This window comes from Oratosquilla oratoria, chromosome 13 (genome assembly GCF_046742065.1).
Source record: "Oratosquilla oratoria isolate Oo_2021 chromosome 13, ASM4674206v1, whole genome shotgun sequence".
In the NCBI taxonomy this organism is placed as follows: Eukaryota; Metazoa; Arthropoda; class Malacostraca; order Stomatopoda; family Squillidae; genus Oratosquilla; species Oratosquilla oratoria.
This window is the reverse complement of record NC_134789.1, coordinates 54,722,842-54,740,607: the sequence shown is the minus strand read 5'-3', so window position 1 is coordinate 54,740,607 and position 17,766 is coordinate 54,722,842. Positions and strand designations below refer to the sequence as shown.

Sequence of the window (17,766 nt, the reverse complement as noted above, 5' to 3'; positions counted from 1 at the left end):
CGACTGGAGGAAGTGGATAGTTTTAGATACTTGGGTGCAAATGTGGCAGGAAAGGGTGGAGTGGAGGTAGAATGTAGATTGAGAGAAGCGAGTAAATGCCTTGGTGGATTAAAAAATGTAATGAGGAATAGACATTTGGGAATGGATGCTAAGAGGAGACTGTATGAAGGAGTGATTGTGCCAACAGCACTGTATGGGGGCAGAAGCATGGAACATAAGAGAGGAAGAGAGAAGGAGTTTGAATGTGTTTGAGATGAGGTGTCTGAGAAGTATGATGGGGGTTACTAGGCTAGAGTGAGAAATGAGGTGAGGAGGAGAACAGGGGTGGAAAGGGAGTTGGGAGATAGGGTTGATGAAAGAATATTGGGATGGTTTGGACACATGGAAAGAATGAATGAAGAAAGACTAGTAAAAGATATATGGAAGGCAGATGTGGAGGGAGTGAACATGAGGGGACGTCCTAGGATGAGATGGATGGATGGGGTGAAGGGGAAGAGGGGAATGTCTGTTGAGGAAGGATGGGAGAGGACAGAAGACAGGGGTGAGTGGAGAATGGTTGTATATGGATGATGTTGTGATGCATGAGGTGGAATGGGTGGGGGATGGGAGGTGAGGTAGTATGTGTGAGCAAAATTTGACGCAGCCCGAAGGGATTTCTCCCCGTCTTCTCCTTTTATGCAGGGGGGATGGAGAGGGGGGTCGCCAATTTAATGAAGCAGCCTTGCTGTGGATGTGATGTGTCTTGCGACACTGCCTCTGACCCAGGGCAGTGGACAGGGTGCAGGGATGACCCATCATCCAGGAGGTGCTAAGATAAGAGGGAGGGTGGAGGGGAGTGGAGTGTATTTAGGGATGGAATGGGTGGGAATGATTTTATGCCTTATTCTTTTTGGCTACCTCCCTTGTAAGGGGGAAATAGCCTTGGTATATGTATGTATGTACTACCACTTCGGCAATTGAGCACTTTTGCTGGCCCATTTCACTGCAGTACAGCTACTACATTATACAGTTTTCCAAATAGATGCATAAATACGTGGAATACCTTAGAAGGTGATATAACTGAAGCTCAAACAATACATGAGCTCAAATCTATGATAATTGGAAATCAAAGATATAGATTAAGTTGGAACCATACTTAGATTTGAGTCTAGGTATGTTAGAAAATTAGAGAATACGAGACAGGACCCAACAAGTATTGCTCTTTTCCTATATACTACAATATGTAAATACAGTAACAGTAAATACAAAAATTGATGTACAGAGGCAAAGCCATTCAGATAATGGCCAGCAGAACACTGTTTTGAGGAAACCAAAACTATGACAGCTTCAGTTCATATCAGCCACATAGCACCAATAAGTGTTCCAAATAGGAAATTGACAAAAGTATGCATTTTCTTAATTATAGTCCTGTATTTCCAATCATTAATAGGATGCATTTCCCTAATCACTGCACTATTCCACAACTGCGTAATTAAAATATACTTTACAAGATACCTTACTATATTGATAATTCATGATGACTGATTCAGTGTCACCTTAAAAAATGCTTTTTTGAAGCAAGGAATTTAACAAGGTATGCCCTCCCTATGAACTTACTCGCTGCCAAGCAGACTTGATTTACCTCCCCTCTAACCTTGTGCCCAATTAGTGACACTCAAGACAACTTGACCATAGTTGTATAATTCAAACATGCTTGAAATGAGGCCTTACTATAGTACTGTATAAATTTACTACTTCAAGTCCTGTCTAAACACAAGTACCTTACCTTGTAAAGTGGTCCCAAAGTAGGTCCGACATTTGTAATATCTGCACACTTTTCTTCTGTTTTATCATTACTAAACTTTGCATATCCATTGAACTGTCCGCTGCGATGCAATGTGAACACCAAAACCACAGTTCCATTCTGCAAAAATTAAAAATTACATTACATTAATGCACATACATATACCAAAGCCTTTTTCCCCTTACAAGACACAGCACATCCACAGCAAGGCTGCTTCATCAAATCGGTGATCCTCCCTCTATATCCCCTCATGCAGAAAAGGAGAAGATGGGGAGAAATCCCTTTGGGATGCGTCAATTCATTTCTCACATACACTCCCTCACCCCCCATGCCCCACCCACTCCCCCTCATGCATCACAGCAAGCTATACTACTCTCGTAAAAACTCTTGACTACTCATAAAAGCTTTCCTCCCATCCCATATATCTGCAATACCTCCCACAGTGCCTTCCTGTCTACCATCATAAGCCTTTTCCAAATCCATAAAAGCCCAAAAAACATTCTTATCTTTCCTATAGCTTTCTCACATAAATGTAAAAAAAAAAAAAAAAAAAAAAAAAAAAAAAAAAATATACATATATATATATATATATATATATATATATATATATACAAACTTCCGTGTTAAGCCCACAAATAAAAATCTACTGAATTATGCACATGATTGATTTGGTCTAAGATCATAATCTTCCCCTCTCATATAGGGCTATTACAATGCCTCCTTGTAGAGGACTCTTTGAAGCAAAAATGGTGAATATACCAACTGAAATGAACAAGAATTTAATTTTTGACACCCACAAACATAAATCATTCATTCATCATAATCTTCCTCTTTCATAGAGGGCTATTACAATGCCTCCTTGCAGAGGACTCTTTGAAGCAAAAATGGTGAATATACCAACTAAAATGAACAAAAATTTAATTTATGACACCCACAAACATACATCTTTCATTCACAAATTCACCTGGGCTGCATTCAGAAGCTTCTTTTCTGTGTTGTGAGTAAAGGCCCATAGCCCTGTGTGGTAGGATGCCTCTAACTGCTTGTACATAGATGCCTTGATCACAAAGTAGCGCATCTTTGAGTTGCCACCCACAGCACCTAGGGGCACCCCCTCTTTATTTCTGTTGCCAGGTGATGCAGGAGATGTGGGTGAAGATGATGTTTCTGCTGCTGGAAAGACAGTATTTAAGAAATGGGAAACTCAAATGTATTATCATTAAAAGTGCTATTCAAAGTAAACAGCTGACATAACAATTGTTTCTCACAATTATCAGTATAAAAAAGGGAAATAAAATTCTAAGTAAGAGAAGAAAAAAATGAGAGAGAGAAAAAGAGAAGGGGTGGGGAGAGGCAGAGAGAGGGGAGAGGCAGAGAGAGAGGAGAGGTGAGGGAGAGAAGTACCTGCACCACACAACACATCTATACAAAAACACACACACACTTAAATCACAAAACAAGCAATCCATGACTGACTACCATATTGCTTCAGACATGATCCCTACAGAAATTCCTTCCACATCAATCAATTGCTACATTACAAACACATTCACAATAATACTAACACAACCAATGAACACTGCTTCTTTCCTGTACATTACAATTAGGTAAATACAGAATAGGCCTGGCCACTGAGCCAGATTGTTACAGATGCAATTACCAAACAGAAGACAGTGTAAGTAAAGATTGACAGATGTAGAGATGAGATGGCAAAATGAAAAGTTAAGGCTAGAGTAGTGAGTTTATTCAGAGCCGGACAGTTTGACCTTTACGGTCTTCCTCAGTGGACTGAAAACAGGAGAAGAAACAAAATTCGTCAACAGCTTTTAATGTGATCTGATGACCCTGTGTTATCTTACTCTGGTCTCATGTCTTCACACTCGTCAAACTCCAGCAGTGCATTAAAAGCTGTTGAAAAATTTTGTTTCTTCTGTTTTCAGTCCACTGAGGAAGACCGTAAAGGTTGAAACGTCTGGCTCTGAATAAACTCACTACTCTAGCCTTAACTTTTCATTTTACTACCTCACCTCTATAGAAGAGTGTGTACATCTAATCCTATATTTCCCTCCTATGGTCTTACTCACACAACAAAATATTTCTTCCTTGTGTGAGGGCTAATTTGGTGCCTATGGGTCTCCTGCAAAAATCCTGGGTCAATGGATCATTTGATTGACTCATTTATATTCAAGGACATATTCACAGGGACAAAGTAACAAAACAAAACAAAAAGTGAAGAACTTTAGTTGAGACTTTCATGTTCTCAAGCACTAGGCAATTATTATGCTAAGGGGAGAAACAAACAAGCCTCAATATACAAACCTTCCTTGGGTATTCCAGGAGTCCCAGACATTCCAGATGAAGATGTCTTGGTTGAAGTAACTGAGCTTTTGGGTGACGAGGTAGAGGAATTTGAAGAAATGCAAATGTCTTGTGAAGTTGAATGTACACAGTTACCTTTCCCCACACCAAGCTGAAGAAACACAAAACCAGATGCTGGTTATGTCATTTACATATCTCTAAATAACACTATATTTCATGCACTTATTGGTATAACCTATTAATAAATTCTATGTAAGGATCTCAGTCCAATTTAGAGGTAAAAAATTAAAACTTGCTGAAAAACAGTTTCAAGTGTTGGCAACAACATCCTGAAGTTTAAAATTATACACCTATTTCAATTATAATTATCATTTAAATATAAATATCACAAGCTAGCAACCTTTAAGTATGGCCTCAGAACACATGACTACATATATTTAGCTTGTTATTGTTTTGACTATGGCTTTGCTCTATTTCTTCTTGCTGAAAAATAATTTCAAGTGCTGGCAACAACATCCCCAAGAGTTAAAATAATATGGCAATTTTTGCTATAAATTATTATAATTTCATTATAATATTGCTTATTTGTTTATATATGGCATCAGAACACGTGACTACATATTATCTTGTTACTGTTTTGTCTATGCCTTTGCTCCATTTTTTCTTTGTACATACATACATACCCAGGGCAGTGGACAAGGTGCAGGGTTGACCCGTCATCCAGGAGGTGCTAAGATAAGAGGGAGGGTGGAGTGTATTTAGGGATGGAATGGGTGGGAATGGTTTTATGTCTCTTTCTTTTTGGCTACCTCCCTTGTAAGGGGGAAAAAGACCTGGTATATGTATGTGTACATACATACAGCTTTTTCCTCTTTACAAGGGAGGTAGCCAAAATCAAAGGCATAAATCCACTCCCACCCATTTCATTCCCACATACTCCACTCCCATTCAATACCCAACCCTCCCTCCCTCTTTTCTTGGCACCTCCTAGATGATGGGTTATTCCTAGATCTTGCCCACTGCCCTGGGTCAGAAGCAATGTGGCAAGACACAGCACATCCACAGCAAGGCTGCTTGACTTAATAAGCAACCCCCCCTCTCCATCCCCTCATGCAGAAGATTGGGAAAAATCCCCTCAGGCTACATCAAAACATCATTCACATACACTCCATCACTCCCCCTTCCCCCCCACCCACACCCCCCTTCCATGCATCACAGCATCAACCATACACAACCATTACCCAGTCACTCTTCTCTTCTGTCTTCTCCCTTCCTTCCTCAACAGCCATTCCCCTCTTTCCCAATGCCCCTTTTACCCCATACATCTATTTCATCCTTGATTGCCACCCTCATATTCACTCCCTCCACCTCTGCCTTCCATACCTATTTTAATCATCTTTCTTCACTCATTCTTTCCATGTGTCCAAACCATCCCAATACTCTTTCTTCAACCTTATCACCCAGCTTCCTTTCCACCCTTGCTCTCCTCCTCATCTCCTTGTATCTCACTCTATCCAGCCTAGTAACCCTTATCATACTTCTCAGGAATTTAATTTTAAAAACATCTCTTAAGTTCCGTGTTTCTGCCCTGTACAGTGCTGTCAGCACAATTACTCCATACAATCTCCTCTTAGCATCCATTCCCAAATGTCTATTCTTCATTACATTTTTAAACACCCCAAAGAATTTACTTTCTTCTCTCAATCTACATTCTACCTTCACCTCCAATCCTCCCTTTCCTGCCACATTTGCACCCAAATCTAAAGCTATCCACTTTCTCTATTCTTTCTCCCTTAATACTCACTTCCAATTTGCTGTCATCCTCTACCATTGTACATCTCATCACCTTACTTTTACCTACATTTATCTTCAATTTTCTTCTTTTGCACACTTTCCCAAACTGTCACTAACATCCTTAATCTATCAACTGATCCTGCCACAAATGCAGTATTATCAGCAAACAACTTGCTTATCTCCCATTTTTCTCAATTTTCTTTAACCATCTCCAATCCCTGGCCGAATACCCTTACGTTTACCCTCTCGCTTCACTCAATAAATTGAACAGCCAAGGTGACATAACACATCCTTTGTGAAGTCCAACTTTTACCTCTAACCACTCTCTCCATTTCAAATTCTAACACAGGCTCTACTACTCTTGTTAAAACTCTTGAGTGCTACAGGTTTCCTTCTATCCCATATATCCGCAATCCCTCCCACAGTGCCTTCCTGTCTACCCTGTCATAAGCCATTTCCAAATCCATAAAGAAAATATATATACAGTCAAACCTCGGTTTTCGAACATAATCCGTTCGAGAAGGCTGTTCGAAAAGCGATTTGTTCGAAAACCGAAACAATTTTTCCCATTGTAATCAATGTAAATAATTTTAATCCGTTCCAGGTCTAAAAAACAACTTTTTCTATTTTTTTTTTTTTTACTATTTTACACCATAAACTGCACTGTATACTGTTTACCATAAATAAGTGTATCCCACTTCTTTTCTTAAACTTTTCAAACCACCCTCTGCTTGCTTTAAAATCAAACCCTTCCGGAATAATGCTAGGATCTTTTTTTATCAAATCTTCATACAATTGTCTTGCTTTGGCACAAATTGCATCTTCACTAAGAGTATCACCTGCTAACTGTTTCTCATTTACGAAAATCAGCAAAAGTTTCTCCACTTCCTCCAATACCTGTGGCCTTTGTTTGCTAAAAACACTTGATCCTTTAGCCACATCACCTGCTTTAACCTGGTCTTTATTTTTTAGGATGGTGCTTATCGTCGATTTCGCCATCCCAAACTCCTTAGCCAACGCAGACACACGAACGCCAGATTCATATTTCGCTATTAATTCTTTTTTAAATTCAATAGTTTTGTGCACTACTTTCCTCTTTTCTTCACCACTTGAACTTGCTTTCTTTGGACCCATGATTAGGGGCTAATACACGATGCAAAGATGAAAAAAAGTCAGATTTACGTAAATAAGAACGAACACGTCTGCTCGGAATGAACTTTGATCGCAAATGCGCTACGGAGGAAGCGTCCTTAGCATTCGAGTTCTCTCGGCTCGCGAGTGAGCCGCGTTCGGGTACGCTCGGCTTCTTTCGGTTTGTTCGAGAGCCGAAATTTGGTCGAGTTCTGAGACGTAAAATTCTCGAACTTTTTGGTCGAAAACCGATTTGGTCGAGAACAGAAGCGTTCGATAACCGAGGTTTGACTGTATATATAAAATAAAATAAAGTAAAATACATACATATACCAAGGCTTTTTCCCCCTTACAAGGGGGGTAGCCAAAAAGGAAAAGGCATAAAAACATTCCCACCCATTCCATTCCTGAATACATTCCAACCCCTCCACCCTCCCTCTTATCTTAGCACCTCCTGGATGGGTCATCCCTGCACCTTGTCCACTGCCCTGGGTCAGAAGCAGTGTCGCAAGTCACAGCACATCCACAGCAAGGCCACTTCATTAAATTGGCGACACCCCCTCTCCGTCCCCCCATGCATAAAAGGAGAAGGCGAGGAGAAATCCCTTCGGGCTGCGTCAAATTTTGCTCACACATACTACCTCACCCCCCATCCCCCCCACCCATTCCAACTCATGCATCACAACATCATACATATACAACCATTCTCCATTCACCCGTCTTCTGTCCTCTACCGTCCTTCCTCAACAGACATTCCCCTCTTCCCCAAAGCCCCCTTCACCCCATCCATCCACCTCATCCTAGGAAGTGCCCTCATGTTCACTCCCTCCACATCTGCCTTCCATACCTCTTTTACTAGTCTTTCTTCACTCATTCTTTCCATGTGTCCAAACCATCCTAATACTCTTTCGTCAACCCTATCTCCCAACTCCCTTTCCACCCCTGTTCTCCTCCTCACCTCCTCATTTTTCACTCTTTCTAGCCTAGTAACCCCCATCATACTTCTCAGACACCTCATCTCAAACACATTCAAACTCCTTCTCTCTTCCTCTCTTATGTTCCATGTTTCTGCTCCATACAGTGCTGTTGGTACAATCACTCCTTCATACAGTCTCCTCTTAGCATCCATTCCCAAATGTCTATACCTCATTACACTCTTTAATCCACCAAGGCATTTACTCGCTTTTCTCAATCTACATTCTACCTCCACCTTCACTCCACCCTTTCCTGCCACATTTGCACCCAAGTATCTAAAACTATCCACTTCCTCCAGTCGCTCTCCCTTAATGCTCACTTCCAGTCTACTGCCACTTTCACCCCTTGTACATCTCATCACCTTACTTTTACCCACATTTATCTTTAGCTTTCTTCTATCACATACTCTCCCAAACTCTGTCACCAACTTCCTCAGTCCCTCCTCTGATCCTGCCACAAGCGCAGTGTCATCCGCAAACAACAGCTGGCTCACCTCCCACTTTTCTCCATTTTCTTTAACCATCTCCAATCCCTGACCCACTACCCTTGCAATTACCTCTTGCACCACCCCATCCATGTATAAGTTGAACAGCCAGGGCGACATAACCCATCCTTTACGAAGTCCCACCTTTACCTTGAACTACTCACTCTCTCCATTTCTAATCCTGACACAAGCTCTACTACTCTCATAAAAACTCTTGACAGCTCCCAGAAGCTTTCCTCCTATCCTGTATATCTGCATAACCTCCCACAGTGCCTTTCTGTCTACCCTATCGTAAGCCTTTTCCAGATCCATAAAAGCCCAAAAAACATCCTTCCCCTTTCCTATAGCTTTCTCACACATCTGTCTTACCACAAAGATCTGATCTACACAACCTCTACCTGTCCTAAATCCACACTGTTCCTCACCAATTACTCCCTCTGTTCCTCTCCTAATCCTCTCAATCAAGATCCTCCCATAAGCCTTCCCAACTACACTTAACAACCTAATCCCTCTGAAACTACTACATTCACACTTGTCCCTTTTTCCCTTGTAAAGTGGAACTATACAGGCACTCCAGTCCTCCAGCACTCTACCCTCTCTCCAGCAAACATTAAATAACCTCAACAGCCAGTCCACCATCACTGTACCTCCTTTTTTTAGACATTCTGCATGGCATCCATCCAGACCAGGTGCCTTACCTACTTTCATCATCTTAACAACTGCCTTCACTTCATCCTTCCTTATTTCTCCTCCATTTTCCTCACTCATCACGGTCATTTTCTTAGCATTTCCCACTGCAACTATCTTTCCCTCCCTATCCTGCTTCACATTTAGCAATTCACTAAAATATTCTGCCCATCTTCCCCTTACTGCCTTCTCTTCCATTATCATCTCTCCATCTGCACCTTTTACCTTTTCTTCTCTACTTGATTCGCTTCCTCTTCCTCTCTTAATTTCTTTCCAAAACATCTTTTTATTACTTTCAAAATTTTCTGTCATACTCTTACCCCATTTCACATCTGCTCTCCTTTTTGCCTCCTTTACCTTTTGCTTTACTTCTCTTTTCTTTTCTTTATACCTCTCATATGACTCCCTCGTCCTATTTTGTAACCACTCTGTGAAATCTCACTTCTTCTCTTCTACAACCTTCTTTGTTTCCTCATCCCACCATTCACTACCCTTCCTTCTATTTCCTCCTGTCCTTCTTGTTCCACACACCATCCTTGCACACTTTGTGACTCACTCCTAGCTCTACTCTATCCTTCACTCCCTCCCACTCCTTCAGCTTCTTCTTGTACTCCTTCTCCTTTTCCTTTTCATTTAAAGAGTTTACTCTAAGCACCTCCCTACCTTTTGTCCCTTTCCTCTTTCTCCATCTATTCTCCACTCTCAACTTACCTTCCACCAAAAAATGATCCGATATTCCCCCACCCTCTCCCCTTAGCACATGTACATCTTTAACTCTTCCTATCATAATCCTATTTACCACTATATAATCCATTAATATTCTATCTACCACCCTTCCATCCACCATCCTCTCCCACGTGTACTTATGCTTGGCTTTCTTCCAAAACACTGTATTTGGTATCATCAACTCTCTTTCTATACACATGTCCACCATCAACTCTTCACTACAATTCTTTCCTGAAACTCCACATTTCCCAACCACTCCATCAATTAGACCATTTCCTACCCTAGCATTAACCTCTTCACTACGGGGCACATCGCACGTCGGGCAGCTAATGCTGCCAGACGTGCGATGTTGCGTCATAATAATCGCATTATATAAAATGTCAGTGCTCAATCGTTCGTTCTCTTTCACCCGTGTATTTTGATAACCATAGAAAATTTATGAAGCCAGTTTAGAGAGAATGGAAATTACGTACTGTAGGTACGACTACAATAAATATAATCAAGATGGCGACGTCGGCATCACCGAGTACCCACTTGCTCCTCATGCGGCCTACGTAGGCGTCACCGTATGGAAGTGGTTAAGGTCTCCCAGTACTATTACATTGACATTTCTCCCTAAATCCTCTATGCACTCATTTAAATCTATCCAAAAGGCCTCCCTTTCTTCTACACTCTTCTCACTGCCAGGCCCATATGCACTTACAAAGACCCACATCTTTCCCAGTTTCACCTTCATCCACATTATCCTTGAGGAAACCTCCTTCCACTCCACTACACCTTTACCTATCTCTTCACTTACTAGAATAGCCACCTCTTCCTTCCCTCGCCCTCTCTTCACTCCTGATAACCTCCCACTTACACTCCCAAACTTACACTCACCCTTCCCTTTTAGCTTAGTTTCACTCAAAGCTAACACATCCTTCTTTCTTCTCACAAACATACTACCTATCTCTTCCCTTTTACTCTCATCTGTACCACATCCATGCACATTAAAAGACCCAAACCTTAGGGTGCTGGTCGGAAAACTCCCAGACCCTCTTATGCCTTTGCTTTTTGTTTTAGGAATGTCCCCTGTGGGGCAACAAGGAGAAGGATGCCTAGTCCCAATCCCCGTTCCTTTCTTCTCGCCTCTTACGATCCAAGTGGAAATACTTAGTGGCAGTATTCTTTTCCCCCACCAATAGATCATCTCTATCAAGAACTTCCATTCCTTTCATAATTCTGAAAATGGTCAACAAGTCACCTCTCTCCCATCTCTGCTCTAATGTTGTCAGTTGTAATTTCTCCAATCTTTGTTTGTATGTCAAATTTGATGATGTAGGTGCCATCTTAGTCGCCGCTCTTTGTATTCTTTCTAATTTCTTTGTGTTTTTCTTTGTGCTAGGTGCCCGCAATGATATAGCATATTCTAGTTTCGGTCTTATAAATGTAACAATTAATTTCTTAACCATCTCTTCATCCATGTAGTTGAATGCCACCTTCATTGATCTTAACAAATTGTAAGTCTCTCCAAATATCTTGTTTATATGTTTGTCAGGTGTCAAGTCACTTGAGATTATTCCTAGGTCCCTCTCTGAGTTAACTTTCTTTACTTCTTTGTCTCCAATTATATATTTTCCCGAAACTCTATTTTTACCTTTTCCAAACTACATTATGTTACATTTCTTGATATTGAAATTAATTTCTTATTTCTGTATCCATTCCCATACATTATGTAGGTCATCTTGTAACGATCTGCAATCTTCTTCTGTTTTCACTCTCTTCAGCAATTTTTTTTATATTCAGCATAGCTCTCATCTCCCTTCAATGCCTAGTATGCACATGCATGCATGCGAAATGGGAAGTAAAAAGTGGTGTCCCTCAGGGCTCTGTCTTGGCTCCTTTAATGTTTGCCATATACATAAATGATATGGACAAAGGAGTGAATTGTTACATGAATTTCTTTACTACATATACCAATAAGTAGCAAAGAAATTCATGTAACAATTCACTCCTTTGTCCATATCATTCACGCATATGGCAAACATTAAGGGAGCCAAGGCAGAGCCCTGAGGGATGCCACATTTTACTTCTTCCCATTTCGCATGGATGCATGTGCATACTAGGCATTGATGGGAGATGAGAGCTACGCTGAATATTAAAATTGATGATACCAACAAAGCTGAATATCAGAGATGATACCAGTGAAGGGAGATGATAACACTCATCCTATTTTGAAACCAATCTGTGAATGCTCATTTCTTCCCTTTTATGACCTTCTTTGCTTCCTCATTCCACCACTCACAACCCTTCCTTCTATTCCCACCTGTCCTCCTTGTTCCACACACCATCTTTGCACACCTTATGACTCTTTCCTTGAACCATCTTCATTCCTCCACTCCTAGTTCTACTCTATCCTTCACTCCCTCCCACTCTTCTCTTAGTCTGCCCATCCGTCCCTTTCTTGTAATATATCTATTAACCTTGAATAGGTGGAAGATAGAAGAGACGAAGCTTGGAGAAAAAAAAAGTGGCAAATATATATCAACCTAAGAAATACGTAAAATTACACATGGAAGAAAAAAGAAATTATAAAAAGACATGATAGACAAATGTAAAGATCAATATAAATTATTCTATAGATATGTAAATGGTAAACTAAAAAATAAACAGGAAATAGTAAAACTATGTCAAGGGAACACGGAATACACAAAGCACATAGAAATGGCTGCAATTATGAACAAACATTTCAAATTTGTGTTCACTAAAGAAAACATACACAAATAGGATGAAGGAAGTGGAGAAAGATCCCCCAATGATAGAAATAACTGACACAGAAAGAAACAAGGGACCAAATAATGAACCTTGATGTCAGAAAATCACACAGCCCAGATGGAATTGCAAACTGGATGCTAAAAGAATGTATAGATGGCTTTGATTGTAGCAAAGGGAGGTGCCAGGAGAATGGAAGACGGCATTTTACACAATCATGCATGCCAATAACACAATATACACTCTGTAGGGGATTTGTTGGAAAACCCTGTTCCAGCCATGGTATCAGGGAGATGGGACTTCTCAGCCAGTCAGTCTAGGAAATGACAACAGCAACCACAACATCTTTAAGTATTCTATCTTCCACTCAATACCTTTATTTCCATTAACACAAGTCCACCTGCACCATTTAATCTATCCTCTCTACCTGACTCACTTCCCCCTCACTCTCTTTTCACTTTTTTCCAAAACATTCAATTCTTTTTTCAAAATTTAAAATTCTCCATCAAACACCTACCCCACCTCAAATATGCTCTCCTTGTATGTTTGTTCCTTTTCTACCACAATTGCCCTGTCTTTATCCCACAATTCACTGGCTCTCCTGGTTCCTCCCATCCTCATCCCACATACCATCTTTGCACTTATTCCTTGAAACATACCATTCCTCTACTCCTGCTTCTCTCTTATTTTTCACTATATCCCATACCTCTCACCTTTACCTGGTGCTCTCTCTCACTCCCCTTTCTTGACATACATAAGGCATTCGACAAGGTACCACATAAAAAACTTATAAAGAAGATAGTCGAAAGGTGGCATCATGGATTTAATGAGGGGGGGGGGTGCCAACCTCCCCCGATTAGCAAGTCTAGAAGAAAAACTAGAGAAAATGACCAAACATTGGGAGAGTAGGTTCGGTCAACTTACACGGATTGCACAGAGTTGATAAATTGGAAGAGTTAAAGAAGGAGAACCAAACCCTAACTAAAGAAATAGAAGAATTAAAAAGACAGATAAAATAAGTAAAAGATGAGAATGAGGAATTAAAGTGGAATAATAAAGAGAATAAAGAGTCCATAGCAAAAGAAGTACAGGGTTGGAAAAAAGTCCAAGAGAATAACAAAATTGTATTTAAAGATATAGTGGCACAACAGATGAAAGATCAAACTTGACACACAGTTATTAAAGTGATGAGAGAGAAGGAGAATATAATGAGAGACTTAGCAGATAAAAAGAAATGTATAATTATATTGGGGATGGAAGAGAAGTATAATACAAATTGGACTACAAGAATAAAGGAGAAGGAGAAAGTCAATAAGATATTGGTAGTAGTTCAAGAAGATGGAACAGAAACAGGGAAGGAAATAGAAGAAATATATAGACTAGGGAAATACAATACAGATAAGGCCAGACCAATTAAGATCAAATTCAGGTCACAAACAACAGCAGAGAATATCTTAGCAAAAACAGGAAAACTAGAAAACAGTGAGCAATTTAAACTGGAATGAATAAAAAGAGAAATGAATAAAGAGGAAAGAGAGGATGAGAAAGCAAAAAGATGAGAAACTAAGAAAAAAAAAAGAGAGAGAAAAGAGCAGACAGAAAAAGAGAAATTCTATTGGAGAGTAGTGAATATGAAAGTGAGCAAATGGTTCATAGCAGAGAAAAACGGAAGGGAAACAGAAAACATGATGGAAGTAGCAGAAAGTTAAAAATGTCTTACACAAATATAGATGGCTCAATAACAGGCTTGAACGAACTGAATGATTACCTGAAGGAAAAAGAACCGGACATAATGGGAATTGTGGAGACAAAATTGAAAGGTCCACTACCAACAGTGTAGGACATGGGGCATATTATTGTTGGATTAGAAACAGAGAGGTAAAACAAGGGGGTGGAGTTATGTTCCTGACTAAGGATATAAATGTGAGGAATGTTACATATGGAAAAAAATAGAGTAGAGATGATTATGATGGAAGTAGAGGACAAAGATGGGAAGAGTAAGAAGTTTGTAGTAAATTATGTGCCTCCTAAAACAGCTTCGTGGGAAGAGAGTGAACACAAAAATATGTTAGAAGACACAAGGATAACACTAAATAAGATAATGGGAGATGGAGGAAGAATAGTTATAAAGGGTGACTTTAATTGTAAAGAAATCTGCTGGAAAGAGATGACAGTGAAAGGTGGAGATGACCTATGGGGAAGTGTACTACTTGATATGATTATAGAACATACAATGACACAATGGATACAAGAGAATACTAGGTATAGAAATAAAGAAGAACCATCGAGACTGGACCTAATAATCACATCAGAACCCGAAATAGTGGACAAGATTGAATACAAGAAACCAATAATTAAAAGTGACCACATATTGGTTGAACTGGAACTAAAGGAGGAAAAATACATAAAAAAAAAATATATACAGTCGAACCTCGAAAGCCCGGACCCTCGTATGACTGGTCGAAATGAACAAAGGGCGGACTTTTCAAGCAAAGTTCCCTATTTGTCTGGTAGGTGGCAGCAATGGCCGTACACTTATACTCAAACCCGGCCCAGTCAAGCCGCCACCAGGGCTGCTGTTTCGTAGAATTTTATACCAAAACGTAGTAAAATAGCGGCATGTGGCAGCTGCACAAGGACATGAGGAAATTTTTTCTACATAACAGGCTGTTAAAAACATTCAAAAACTCAAACTTTTGTTTAAAAATCATAGAAATAGTTATCAAATAATAAATGGTACATCAAAATATGACTTTTATTTGTAATTGTGTTACTTATAAAATATTATACCCCAAAAGATAGGTTTTTACGGTGTAGAAAAAATTTCTACGCTAAAGTTTCAGCTTTCTTTTAGCACCAGGGCTGCCGTTTCGTAGAATTTTGTACCAAAACATAGTAAAATAGCGGCATGTGGCAACTGCATAAGGAAGTTTTTCTACATATCAGCTGGCTGTTAAAAACATTCAAAAACTCAAACTTTTGTTTAAAAATCATAGAACTAGTTATCAAATAATAAATGGTACATCAAAATATGACTTATTGGTAATTGTGTTACTTATAAAATATTATACCCCAAAAGATACATTTTTACGGTGTAGAAAAAAATTCTACGCTAAAGTTTCAGCTTTCTTTTAGCGATATATAAAAAAAATTATATCTTACTGAATATGTTAGGGCATGGGGGCCTTATATACATTCAAGAATAAAAAACAAACTAGAACCAACATTTTGTCAAAGTTTGACAAGTATATCTTGCTATGAAAGTCTGCACACCCCCGAGAAAAATGTATGCCCCGGTATGGCAACACTCCCATTCTACACGGCAGTGTAGAAAACGCGGCAACCCTGGCCGCCACCACTGTCCCGCGAGCATACCTTCCGATATTTACAGTGTACGTAATAAAAATACAGTACAGTACACTATACAGTACATTTACATGCCTGTATTACAGTTATTATGACAGAATTATTAGTATTATAGTATTATTATTACAGTATTGTTATTATTACAGTGTTAGAGTATTATTCTTATGTGTTTCTATGCCATATCATACATTACCTATAAGTATACCACTATGAAAATCTACGGGTGTTTGGGCGACATTTTCGATGACCGGACTTTTGGCATGACCGGACCGCCCTTCCCCCCAATTAGTCCGGGCTTTCGAGGTTCAACTGTATATATATATATATATATATATATATATATATATATATATATATATATATAGAAAGGGAAGATTGATGTATGGAAAAACAAATTTTGATAAAATAATAGAATTCTTTCAAAAAGCAGACTGGGAAAGGATACACAACAAAGAAACAATAGTAGAAGAGAAATGGACTATTTTGACAAAAATTTATAAAGGAGTGGAAAAGTATGTAAAGTGTTGGTATAACAAAAGACCTGAAAAATGGAAAATATATACTAGATATAGAAATGAATATGTACAAGTGTGCAGAGAAGAAAAGAGAAAATATGAAAAAGATGTCATAGAAAAATGTAAAGATCAACCAAAACTATTTTACAGATTTGTAAACAACAAACTCAAAAACAGGCAGGAGTTGGAGAAACTATGACAAGGAGTTCAATACACAGAGGAAATAGAAATGGCAGAAATTATGAACAAGCATTTTAAATCGGTGTTAACGAGGGAGAACATACAACCTAGAGATATCAAGTGGGAGGAGAAAGTCCCACTATGAAAGAGATAGAAGTAACAAGGAATGAAATAATGAAACACTTGAGTAAACTCGATGTCAGAAAATCGCATTGACCAGATGAAATGGCAATTTGGATTTTGAGAGAATGGAGGAATGAACTAACAGACAAAATAAGTCTAATAAGCAGTTCATTGAAAGAAGGAAAAGTTCCAGAAGATTGGAAAAGAGTAAATATAGTACCAATATATAAAGGGGGAAACAAGGAAGACCCTACTAACTATAGACTGGTCTCTCACAAGTGCGATAGCTAAATTTGTGAAAGAATTATCAAAACTAGATGGGTAAGGCATTTGGAAAAAAACAACATACTAAACCCAAGACAATTTGGATTTAGACAAGGATGATCATGTGTCACAAACCTAATGTGTTTCTATTCAAGGTTAATGGATGTAATACAGGAAAGAGATGGATAGGCTGATTGTGCATTTCTAGACCTGAAAAAAGCTTTTGATAAGGTGCCACATAAGAAATTGCTAAAGAAATTAGAAACTGCAGGAGGAATACAGGGCAAACTGCATAAATGGATGGAAGATTTCTTGCATGAAAGAAAAATGAGAGTGGTGATAAGAGACAAACATTTTAATTGCGATGAAGTGATAAGTGGAGTTCCACAAGGAACTGTTCTGGCCCCAATAATGTTTGCTATATATACTAATGATATGGATAAAGGAATTGAAAGTTATATGAGCTTCTTTGCGGACGATGCAAAATTGTTGAAAAAAGTGAACTCTGAAGAAGATTGTGAGTCGCTACAGAATGATCTCAACAAAGTATGGGAATAGAGTAGAAAGTGGGAGATGGAATTCAATATTAAGAAGTGTAGTATAATGGAATTTGGAAGAAGCAAAAAAAGAATAGTTGGATCATTTAAATTGGGAGAGGAAGAAATAAA

General features: G+C 39.1%; 1 protein-coding gene across 5 annotated transcripts in view; it reads right to left on the bottom strand.

Moving 5' to 3' along the window:
• Positions 1 to 17,766, bottom strand: part of LOC143032430 (3'-5' RNA helicase YTHDC2-like) — a 135,332-nt gene that overhangs the window by 15,942 nt on the left and 101,624 nt on the right. For 4 of the 5 annotated variants that reach the window (XM_076197204.1, XM_076197202.1, XM_076197205.1 and 1 more), the window contains 3 exons: positions 4,103 to 4,253; positions 2,748 to 2,956; positions 1,766 to 1,903 (listed from right to left, as the gene is read on the bottom strand). In XM_076197204.1, the coding sequence (XP_076053319.1) occupies positions 1,766 to 1,903; positions 2,748 to 2,956; positions 4,103 to 4,253 (498 nt within the window). The remainder of the gene's footprint in view (positions 1 to 1,765; positions 1,904 to 2,747; positions 2,957 to 4,102; positions 4,254 to 17,766) is intronic. The other variant, XM_076197203.1, reaches the window with a different exon arrangement.